At 37.9% G+C, this 12,774-nt stretch overlaps 1 protein-coding gene across 1 annotated transcript in view; it reads right to left on the reverse strand.

Annotated features, from left to right (window-relative positions):
* The window catches only part of LOC139731795 (basement membrane-specific heparan sulfate proteoglycan core protein-like), a 278,824-nt gene that overhangs the window by 38,247 nt on the left and 227,803 nt on the right, over positions 1–12,774 (reverse strand). Inside the window, exons 49-54 of the mRNA XM_071642667.1 lie at positions 6,697–6,848; positions 4,234–4,351; positions 3,879–4,036; positions 2,502–2,619; positions 1,943–2,073; positions 296–449 (exon numbers count right to left, since the gene is read on the reverse strand). Coding sequence (XP_071498768.1) covers positions 296–449; positions 1,943–2,073; positions 2,502–2,619; positions 3,879–4,036; positions 4,234–4,351; positions 6,697–6,848 — 831 coding nt within the window. The remainder of the gene's footprint in view (positions 1–295; positions 450–1,942; positions 2,074–2,501; positions 2,620–3,878; positions 4,037–4,233; positions 4,352–6,696; positions 6,849–12,774) is intronic.

Consider the following 12,774-nt stretch of genomic DNA (forward strand, 5'->3'; position numbering starts at 1 on the left):
TACCCCTTAGAATCGCATGCTCTTTGACATCTCATAGAGTGGTTTCTGAATATCTCGCAAAACGTCAAAAGCTAAATCCTCACCTCAACCAGAACTGTACACACCCTTTAATGCCCCTGTATGCTTGTATTCTTACATTCAATTTCCTAAAATCCAAGCTATGAGATAGTTGATCATCCAACTATGAACTCTGGGCATAGTTTCTTGAAAAGTCTCATGTCTGGTGTACCGGTAATTCATCTGACATGCACACTCAACATTAACAAAGAAAAAGTAGAAGTAATTTGTAATTCACCCCTGACTATCAGCTCTTCTTCCACAGCTCCTGCAGTGTTTTCTGCTCGACACATATAACTGCCAGCATCATTCATGCTGATACTCTGGATCTGATGCATCGCGCTCGTCTCATCTGCTGTTGGACTGTCTGCATGCCTTATCGCTTCATATACCTGTATCAAATGAGCTGAACATCTTTCATGGAGCCTAGACATCCTCAATAACAAAATATCACTGTGCACTCTTGGTTTTTAGTAATAACTTGTTTTAATGCAGTAATGTCAGCCACCTACCACTATAATAATTTTACAAGCCAGCTCACAGTTACCTATGGTTTGAAATGACCTCTGAACCACAAACTTTTGGAAACATGGATTAATCTTTGGAGTTAGAAGAGCAGGCCAAGCGGAATGTGGTAATCTATATATGTAATTGCTGCATGAATGGCTTTTGTTAATCTTGTTGAAAAGAATATTCATTCTCCGGTATATTCTGATATGTGCCTAGCTCAAATACATAAATATTACTGGTAATAATACAATTTTCATGAAGGCCAAACTATCTATTTTTCACATACTTCAGTTACAAGTCAATTTCAAGAGAAAATTTGCATTGACCTTTATGCTCAGAATGCAACTGTGAGCTGGCTTGTTGTCCAAAAATGACATCATATGAAAATGAAACATTGTACTGAAGAATTGGTGGACTAGATGGTTGCTGAATCAATTTTATCTACTATTGCTGAACAGTGAGGTAAGCTATTTTGATACATGTCACCTGGCACAAATGCTTGGGACTGTGTGAATATTGGGCTGTCTTGCATAGAGCTGGTATCTGAATTTGGCACAATGTTGTGGAAGCATTTCAGTGACACTATAAAGAACTTTTAGGAGTGTCTAAAAAATGTTACGAACTAAGGTGAAGAAGGAAAGTAAATGAAAATCATAAGTAATTTGGTAAACATATACAGGTACCGGCACCTCGTCAGGGGCCCTAAAACTGCTAACCTACGTAAAATGGCTACAAGTGCATCTTGGAACTTAGCAGGTTACCACAATCAAGTAAACTTAGGGTGGAAACAGGCCAGTTATTCTTGAAAATCTGACATTCCTATAAGAAATGTGTGTTACTGTTAAAAGTATAGCATTTACAGTATTACATTCCCCTGCACAGGTCTTTTACATGCTTTGTCTATGGGGGCTCGGGGTGGTGAGGTGCAGGCACTTTTTTAGCACACAACTAAATGACATCATCTGCGTTCAATGACTATGGCTAGAAATTTGGCACTGATCACTGAACTTTTGCTTCTGTTAGAATCTTCAGTATTTTTCCTTGATGTGAACAGAATTTTGAAGAATTTCAGTGATGTACCCATGCAAAAAATCATAACTACGGAGATGTGTGGGACATTCAAATATACTGGTCACAATAACTTGTAGCACTGTCCCATTCAGACAGTGGCAGGTAAAAGATATAAATTCACATTTTTAAACTCTTTTAGACACAAAAATATCATCATTGCGTTGATCATGAATATGCAAGATAAAAGAGAAATGCCAATTTGAATCAACCAAGTCACTATATACTGGTTGACGTGCAGTTATTGTATCTAGACATTTAGCAAATTAGTGATGCATAACATTAGGTTATCATATGATTCCCTGACCTGTTCACCGTTCATGACCATCCACTGAACTGAAGGCATTGGCTCTCCTGTAGCCACACATTCCAAGACAGCAGTCTCTCCAACCCTGAACTCAGCTGGGCTGTTTGGGGTTACAGTGATCTGAGGCAGTCCTTTATAACACAAGTAGATGACAAAATCTCTCCTAAATTTTCTGCTTTCTATACTTTCTTTCACAATTTTTGTTTTATTTCATTTCATAATTGTTATTATCATATTAGTATTATTACTGCAAATGTTATTACCAAATGCTCATTTTCTTCCTTGAAGGTATCTATTATAAATATATATATATATACATATATACAAATACACATTTACAGATGTGCTAAGACATCACAATATCCAAAATGAATATGTATTTTATGTGATAATTCAATGATTGTATGCACGTGCCAGTTGTCAAGGTTGTCAAGGGCATGAACATAGAGTCAGACATTCATAGTTAATCTTGTCGTAAGTGTTATACACTGTGTATATGGCCTTTTACACACACACCCACATAGAAGAAGACATACATTTGTATCAGTCTTACATGTACCTTGTACTCTGACAGTCACAGTGGCTGTGGTGGAGCCAGCCACATTTGATCCTGTGCAAATATATGCTCCTTGATCTTCTGATGTAACTCCCATGATTCTTAGGACACCATCATACCCCTGCATGATACAAATGTAGAACAATTACAATCAACATTGAAAACAGCCATTTGAAGGATTTATTCATCCAGCATCAGCTTTCCTTGACCACAGTATATCAACTTTCATTTCCCACTGCCATCTGCCTATAAACATGTCTTCATATCACATCATGTAATAACACTATTAATTCAATGCATTAATTTTAAGTGTCATACTTTTCTTGTTGACAAGGAATATCATGTAACATATGATAGTTCTATAGATTCTTATTTCACATCCGATTTTTTGACACTTCTACCTTTCTGTTTATCTGATTTTACCCTAGTCATTAAAGTTCAAAATAAAATATGTTGAAGACATTGGACCTTGTGCAACTCTAAACCACGTATTGCATCAATGGAATTAATGGTTGGTAAGTCTTTCAGGTTAACTTGAACGTGTAACTTTTGATCATCTTCTATGTTTCCCCTTGTAGCCATGCAAAAGTGTGGCGATGTAAAAATGTGCATCCCTGACCCAAGTTTGGTTGCAAATAGAGTCATGGGTAGAAAGTTGTGTGACACGAGAGAGTGTTGTAGGTAATAAGCTTTTGGTATCAGTCATACATGTAGACAGTGGGTGGTAAATAGATGAACAATGGCTGGATGCCACTTTGGATCCCCTAGTTCCGCTTCCACCTTCAGTGGGTCAGATAAAAATGGATTGGTAACAATCATCATTTCATTTCTCTCTGCACTGTTATCTGATATCTAGGCTGTCATCACAACGTCTTCATGAAACACTCAATTACAATACAGTACTTGTACACAACATGTCCCATGTATGGAATAATAAGAATTGTTAATACACAAACTGTATAATGGTACGTTTAATTTCTAAGCTAGTGGAGATAGTGCTGGTAGCTGACTTCCACCCCTTCATCTAATGATAATGATAGTGAGAGGGAATAGTAACAATAATACAAAAATTATCATGTATAGTAGGAGTAATAGTAATAGCAATAATAACAATCATTACAACTATCATTAGCTTATTCAAGGTAACCCAATCAATGTAAACACTTTCTCCAAAAACACTGCAATACCGAAAGTAAAGGGTAAAACATCTCATCCCATTGTTCAACAATGTAAAACAGGTATGAACTATTCCTTGTACTTTGTACATTACAGATTTGCAGCATCTGCAGCATATTTTACGCTGTACAGCTCCTATATAAACATTTGTGTGCAAACATGCAACTAAGGGGTCCATAATGGAGGGCTGATGAGCAAACTTACTGTGGTACTTAGTCCAAATGGACGTCCATTGGCCCTGCTCCAAGAAAGCGTTGGACTTGGGATACCGGCAACACTGCGACACTGGAACTGAATGTTGTCACCATCATAAGCCAGAATACTTGTGCTTGGTTGAATTTCAACCCGTGGCACCTCTCTTCCTATGAGAGTAATGAGATGATGAAAACTTGCAGGTTCATGTGGGCAAGTTCACTAAACAGTGACAAATATCTTTGATCAATGCTCTCTTTCCATTCTTGGTTTTTCTGCATTATCAAGTCATTATAATAATCACGGCTGGAAATGTAAAATCCATACTAATTAATGCTCTGAGTTAAACAACAAATATGCAACTTACTTGCAATTTCAACGTATGCTGTGGCGGTGGATGACCCAACAACATTTTCAGCAGTGCACATGTACATATCTCTGTCAGCGATGTCTGCATTAGTGATGCGAAGTACTCCATTTAAAACCTACGGGGAACAAAATGAATAACAATCAGATCCCAACAATGAACCTCATTAACAGAGTTGAATGTTCTAGTAGTGATATGCTGTTAATAATATTCCTGTTTTAATTATTGCTGTTTGTTTTTTTGTTTATACTCACTCATTACATGTAATTAGATATCAATCATTTGCTGTGATTTTTAATTGAGGTGTTCTTGATTCATTAAGCGATCAAATAAAAAAGATGATTATCTTAACCCTAACTATAGGCCGGGCTATTTAGGTAGATCATAGAGCCGGTGGGTGGGGGGGCCTCCCAGGCCCCCCCCCCCCTCCAGATCTCGGCCATCGACCGCGCGATCACGACGAAAATTGGCACACACATTGCCTATGATGTAATCTAAGGTACCACGAAGTTAAATTAAAAAAAAAGTTATCATCTATGCTAAATTATGCTAATTTATGCAAAATGATGCATGAAATCAGACAATTTGGTATAAATCACTAAAGCTCAAAATGGGCACATTTTTTGTGTAAATATTCTTTTTAGTGTCCTGAGCAAATATAAGAGAAAAAAATTGTGCCATAACAGAAAATTTCTGAAGTATTTTATTGTTGTTTGAATTTCTTATGTATTTTTCTGTTTTTTCGACTTAATTTTTTGCACTGTTTTTTCGATGAAACTTGTCCGCGACATTGTTCGGAACAAGAAAATATGTTATTAATTGATTTTAATCAATAAAACCCCAAAATAATCATGCGTTTATGAAATTTGCCTGTAAGCACAGTTTACATTGAAATTGTACACAAATACACGTTTTTGAGCAATTTTTGGTCTGACATGCACATCCATACATATCTATGCGCAACTTCGGAACCGAGCGCCCGGGCATCGCAAATTTGGTGTCAAAAGATGCGGGAGACTTGAAAAAAGTCATGAAACGTCGCGGCGATAGCTTTTCGTGTTAGCGATACATTGCACGGAACGTCGAGGCCCTCCCCCCCCACGGCCTAATTAGGGTTAACCCTAACAGGGCCCGGGCAAAATCTGCCCCCCCTCGACATTTCACGCTATAATTCTGTAATGCGAGAAGGCATTTGTTCAAGTCTTGCGCAACTTTTGAAACCAAATTTGCAACATCCACGCATACTTTTTCGAAGCAATGCCATTTTTGTAATGGCATGTGCCCCCAAAACGGACACAATTTTGTGATTTTGTGTACATTTCCTATGGAAAACAGTGCTCTGTCATGAAAGTCATAAAAACCTGATATTTTTACAGTTAATCACTTTCATTATTTAATTTTATGCTAATTATGGTAGAAAAGTGGTCAGTGACAATTTCCAATGAAAAAAACAAAGAAAAAATAAAAGTTGAAAAACAGCAAAATACATTGGAAATTCTGAAAACAATACAATACATAAGAATTGCAATGAATTTTGGAAGTTTTGTGATGTACAATTGTTGAATATGCTAAAACAGATTTACAGACCAATAAGTAGACTCTGAATGCTTTTAATTAGGCTAAAATATGATCTTGAGCTTAATTTGCATAATTAATTGATTAAAATTAGAAACTGATTGTTTCAAAAAATCTTATGACACAGTCTTAATAGATTATGACGTGGGTCTCACGCATGCCAAATTTCGTCGCGATCGCACCACCAATGGCCGAGATCTCGGGGCGGAATCCGCCCCCCTCCGGTCTTTAGCATAGCCAAAAAAGCCCGGCCTGATTAGGGTTAAACAGCATAGATTACTATAAACATACCATGCTCTTAATCACGCTCGTTACTTATGTGTACAAATATGAAGACTATAAATTATTATAATAAAGATGGCATTAAATGTTGCCATCATTGCTGAAAAGCAAAGCTTTGGGCGAAAGCCTATGTAGCCACAATTTACTCTCTTTAATAGTCATGAATGATAGCATCTGAAATACACACACACACATACATGCATCTCGACACAACTACATGACTACTGAGACAAAAAGTGCTCAACACAATCATGCACAGTACACTTCTGACAGACTCCTTAGTCTTTTGATTAGTCACTATCTCAGAAACTGCTCTGTCATACAAGTGTATGTGTATGTGTATGTGTGCGTGTGTATGTGTGTCAATGGTGCATGCATGCAATATGCACTACCACTCATTCTAATGGTGAAATAGGCTTGTTTGAATGGGTAGGGTGCTCTCAGAACTTGGTGACCCAACTTGGTTAATAGAAGATGCAAGTGTACAATTTTTACGGACAGTGCATGATCCATGTCACATGATCAGAATAGCTCTCATATAAGCCTCTGGCTGAAGTGAGCTAAAATAAACTGTAGAAAGACTTGGAATAAAGAGGTAATATCCACCTGATGGTTATCATTTAATGGACCACCAGCCCTGGACCAGGTGACAGTGGGTGTGGGCACACCAGTAGTCAAGCATCGCAGGATCTGAGTAGAACCCTGGGCAACAGTCACATCTTCAGGCTCAATACGAGCTGTTGGGCTGCGTTGGTTGTCTGTAAAATCCATTTCATGAAGTACAATCCATATGTTACAAATACAATGTAAGAAACTGGAGAATTAATGTAATATTACTGATTGAAACAATTCAAGTACAACACGACTTCCATGAAATACATGAAACATACAAGTGTACCACTTTGTCTTCTAAAAACACATTTTTAGTCACATTCTGTTACATTTTGCCAAAAGTATCTCACTTTCTAAATTGAAAAATTAACTTCAGTAATGCTATCTTATAAAAAGGTCTGGTGGAGTAAAACCTGTTCTGATAGCCATATCGAGAAATAATGTACTAAAGACTCTTTGTATAGTGGGTATATCAGCTATCTCATGAAGCCTAACCTGTTGCTTGCACAATAATATTTTCACTAGCAGCACCCGTGGAAATCCACGGGTCTGAGGGGTTTTATTTTTTTCTCATAATACGATTTTGCACATTTTATTGAAGAAATAAAACGAAAAGTCTTCTCATTCGTTCGTTACTTGTGCTGTCTTCTAAATGACCACCCTTCCCAGAAATTTAATAATACATTTTTGTAGTATGTGCCCGGTGATCCGGTCCATTGGTAGGGATCATTCCCGCCACTACTTGCTTTTATTATGGAACTTGAGTTTCGAGGGATTATTTGCACCCGTTGAAGTCCAACAGTTGTCTTGTTGCCCCTCACCCCTCATGCACACACACATTTCCACCTCCGCAGCGCAAAAAACAAAAACATTCAGGGAAAATTACCAAAAACGCAAATGAGAATCCCTGAAAGTTCTGCCCACAGATTGTTCCCGTCGAAACGGGAAGATATTAACACTATGACTTTGATTACAGCCTGCTCTTGCATCCATGCAGGCACCCGCGGGAATCCACGGCTGGTCTCAAGGCCTCGGTTTGTTTTCTTTTTTCATATTTCTTTTCCCCACGTTATGAGAGAAAAATTAAATATTTTCGTCTTCATTTGCTCAATTCTTTTTTATTTTAATCACCAAAACTAATATTAGGCCTACAATTATTGCTCCTATTATTGTTATTATTATTATTATTATTATTATTATTATTATTATTATTATTATTATTATTTTCATCATCATCATTGTTATTATTTGGGGAGGGGGAGATCATAGTCATCAGGTTTAATAGGCACCCGTGGGAGTAGGGTCTCACGACCTCCTATTTTTTTTCTTTAATATTTTTCACATGTTATGGAAGAAAGAAGAATATATATTCGTCTTCATTTGCTCCCTCTTTTTTTTTTGTCACCAAAACTTGGTTTGATAGACCATAGAACTACACATTCTATTTCCACTTGTAATTTTAAAAATAGGCGGTTGGCAAAGCGAGGTTTTCCCCTACGTCCGCTCATCTCATGAATATGCATGATCACAGCAGCTCTGCAGTAAACGAATGGACACAGCTGCGCGTGTAATCTGATATGGAAGGGTACGATCGGCAAATATATTTAGCCGTCCTAAACAGTCTGCGTACAATGACATCGGACTTGGAGCTAACGGCGAGCAAACTAAATGACGTACCTGAGCTGCATAGTATTCTGCAGTTGTGCAAAATACTATTAAATAACAACGTTCGTTGTTTTCATTTGGGGGCGCCAATGGCGAACTGTACAGTGCCGACCGCGGGAAACGTCACGAAAACCCCTAGGGCAAATGCGGGAAGCCCTTTCGTCCGGGCGTACTAGGTAATACGCGGGCGTTTGGACGCGTACAGACGAGGGAAGTCGCCCGCACTTTCACGCTCGTCTAAACACCCGCATTTGCCCGAGCGCTCCAGCGCGGAATTAATGATATGAAAATCAAACTCTCCCGTCAACCATCGGCTACATGAAGGAAATTAGCTGAAATCGATCCGCGAAAATCTTTTGAAAAGTATCAGTAATTTGCCGGATGTTTGCTTTTACGTTCGAAAGTAAAATAATAACCATAACATTCAGCTCCCGAATATGCTAAAGCAAATGTCGAATGATCCCTTTGACGTTTGGAAATGAATAACAATAATACTCCGTACGATGATTAAATAAATGTCGGATGTTTGCTTTTACTTTCGGAAGTAAATAGCAATAACATTCAGCTCCGGAAGATGCTAAAATAAATGTCGGATCTTTGCTTTGACGTTCGGAAATGAATAACAATAATATTCAACTCTGTACGATGATAAAAATAAATGCCGGATGTTTGCTTTTACGTTCAAAAGTAAATAACAATAACATTCAGCTCCGGAAGATGCTAAAATAAATGTCGGATCTTTGCTTTGACGTTCGGAAATGAATAACAATAATATTCAACTCTGTACGATGATAAAAATAAATGCCGGATGTTTGCTTTTACGTTCAAAAGTAAATAACAATAACATTCAGCTCCGGAAGATGCTAAAATAAATGTCGGATCTTTGCTTTGACGTTCGGAAATGAATAACAATAATATTCAACTCTGTACGATGATAAAAATAAATGCCGGATGTTTGCTTTTACGTTCAAAAGTAAATAACAATAACATTCAGCTCCGGAAGATGCTAAAATAAATGTCGAATGATCCCTTTGATGTTCGGAAATTAATAACACTAATATTCAACTCCGTATGATGATTAAACAGATGTCGGGTGTTTGCTTTTACTTTCGAAAGTAAATAGCAATAACATTTGGCTCCGGAAGATGCCCAGAAAATGGCAGATGATTGCTTTTTACGTTTGGAGGTGAATAGCAGTAACAGTCTGCTCCATATAATAAAATAAATGTCGGATATTTGCTATTACATTTCGAAATGAAGAACAGTAACATTCAGCTGCGTTTGATGGTAAAGTAAATGTCTGATGTCTGCCTTGACGTTCAAAATGAAAAAACAGTAACATTCGGCTCCGTACGATGCTAAAATGATTGTCGGATGTTTGCTTTTAAATTTGGAAATGAATAACGGTAATGTTCTGCTCCGAACGATGCTAAAATAAATAACAGATTGTTGCTTTTACATTTGGAACTGATTAACGGTATCAATCGGCTCAGTTAGATGCTAAAATAAATAGCGGATGTTTGCTTTCACGTTTGGAAATGAAAAAGGATAACATTCAGCTCCGTAAGATGCTAAAATGAATGTCGGTTGTTTGCTTTAACATTTGAAAATGATTAACGGTAACATTCGGCTCCGTAAGGTGTCAAAATACTAGTAAATGTTGGATGATTGCTTTCGCGATCAGAAATGAATAACGGTAACTTTAGCCTCTTTACAATGCTAAAACAAATGTCGGATAAATCAGATAATTTTGCTTAACATTCGACGTCGTGCGATACCAAGTTGATTGCATAAACCTTCGACACTTCGTTGCTGCTCAATTTTATTTGATCTCGACATTATGGACGCTATACCTATTTGATTTAATTGTCCTTATTTTATCAACTTTCGACATCAGCCGCAACTTTATAGTTTTCTCGATCACTAACGTCGGACGGTATGACCTAATCAACTTTGGACATTGGTCGCTATTTAATAATTTCATCAACCTTACACATCGGTAGCTATTATTCCGATGTTCGTTATTCCGAAGGCTCTCTAGTCCGAAGATTCGTTATTCAGAAGGTATATTGTTCCGTTAATTTCATTTTCGGATTCATGAATCTTCAGAATAACGAACCTTCGGAATAACGCCACAAACGTTCGAATTAACGAACCTGTAGGTTTAGGGAATTTGTGTGTTTCGAATTTAACGACCCTTCGGAATTACGAACCTTCGGAATATTACGAACAGCACCCATCCGATTATCAACCTTCGACATCGATCGCTGCTTACTGATTTTATCAACCTTCGACGTCGACCGTAAATAACGTATTTGATTGACACTTTCGACGTCGATCGCTGCACATTAGATTGGCAAACCGTCGAAGTGTCGATCGCTGCCTATTTATTTACTGGTTCCCCAATTTCTGACTTAGTTACTGATTTAATCTACCTTCAACATCGGTCGGTCATTATATTGTAAGTGGCCACTTATTGTCTCGAGCTTGATATTTCCCAATGGCGTCCACGTCTACACACACACACATAAAAAGAAAGAAAAAGATCTGAGTCTTAAAGGTCTAACGAGGCGTGAAAGTCCTTGTGTGATGCTTTTAATTGTGTCATTCACAATAGTGTCACGGTCCCTAAGATGGATGAAAGAGGCGCAGATCTTAAGAAGCCACTTGAGTTGAAGTTTAACACCGTCTGTCTATTCTTAAAGTACACGATTTGTAGGGGGAAAAAAAAGACAAAGAGAGGGAGAAAACAAAGAAAACGTAGGAGAGAGAGAAGGGTATGGCGAAACCACCAGAGTGGCATTATGTAATCAACAAAGCTGCGTTTAACTTCACTCGAGTCCCCGAGAAGTGGTACTACACGTGCATGCATAATGTTTATCTTGGATACATGTACTGTAGGTACCCTTCTCTCCTTTCATGATAAATTGTTTATACGTATCACATAACTATGTCAATGCATGTTTACGTCGCAATTTGTCCAATCGGGGTTTTCCCTCTTTAAGGAGTGCTTGCTTTCCAAGAAAAAAAAAGAAGGATGAAATTAATGATTATGAGCAAAACTGAATGCATTTAAGCAGCGGAATCGCGCTACATCAATAGCACTCCAAAATCTTCGAGTGATCCCGGAGGTCACTCCGAGTGAAAATGAACATTTTCACTCAAAATTCACTCCAATTTCACTCTAAATTGACTCCGTTTTAAATGTATCCACCCCTTCAAGTGTGAATGTTTTCATTTTTTTTTTTAGAGAGAAAGAGAGAGAGAGAGAGAGAGTAGGCCTACTGTGCATTGGAATACGAATCTCTGCTGTGCAGCGATATTATGATCGCTATAAAAACGATCAGTTCGATGAGCAAAGCACGTGCTTGCCCTGCCAGCAGTGAGTGCGCCATGTGGTTCCAACATACTCATCTTGTGTGCCCAGCGTGTTTTTATCACAGAACTCTTGTGTGTGGAGTTCTGTCGTTTTTACGTTATGGTCAATTCATGACGTGTGAGTGCTTCGACTTGACGCCTGTGAGATTGACAGGTGCCGTTTACGAGAATAAAAACTGTCAGTAGTGACTATCAATCCCAAAATCAGTTGCTATATAATAATCATACTAATTACTTAAATGTAGAGTTACATGTAGTTACATGTATTTCGAATGACAATGCGCACATCCCCTTTATCATCACACTTTTGATACGGCGGACAGAAGGCCGTTAAATTTCATTTCAATGATTCGATACAATCATAGCTTTTAAAAGGTCCAATTAAACAAATTGGATATGAAATCACGGTTACAGCTCGTTATTCCGAAGGTTCGTTAGTAAGGTTCTTTAGTCCGAAGGTTTGTTAATCCGAAAATGAAATAAGGTTCGTTATTCCGAAGGTTCGTTAATCCGAAAATGAAACAAAGCTCGACTTACTTCGAAGGTTCGTTACGGACCCTATATCATTTCGGATCCTATATCATTTCGGATCAACGAACCTTCGAGATAACGAACCCTATTTCATTTTCGGATTAACGAACCTTCGGAATGACGAACCCTATGTCATTTTTGGATTAACGAACCTTCGAAATAACGCCGCAAATGTTCGAATTAACGAACCTTTTTTCGTTTTCGGATTTAACGAACCTCTATGGTTTAGGGAATTTATGTGTTTCGGATAAACGAACCTTCGGAATAACGAACCTTCGGAATAACGAACAGCACCCGAAATCACAACGTCTCTATCTTGTTAAGATATAAGACAAAAAAAAAGGTCCCTCAGTTCATGAACTTGCAATGTTTCTTTATTGCGTGTGTTTCTATAGCTTGTATTTGGCACTCACGGAATGAATGCGCGTACAGTATATGGTAGGCTACATACTCGTGCTCTTGTTGTTGCTGAACATTTCCCCTTCACAGTGATTGTGT

This window comes from Diadema antillarum, unplaced genomic scaffold (assembly GCF_040938485.1).
Source record: "Diadema antillarum isolate AM-2024a unplaced genomic scaffold, OU_Dant_1.0 seq00000385_RagTag, whole genome shotgun sequence".
NCBI classification, from domain to species: Eukaryota; Metazoa; Echinodermata; class Echinoidea; order Diadematoida; family Diadematidae; genus Diadema; species Diadema antillarum.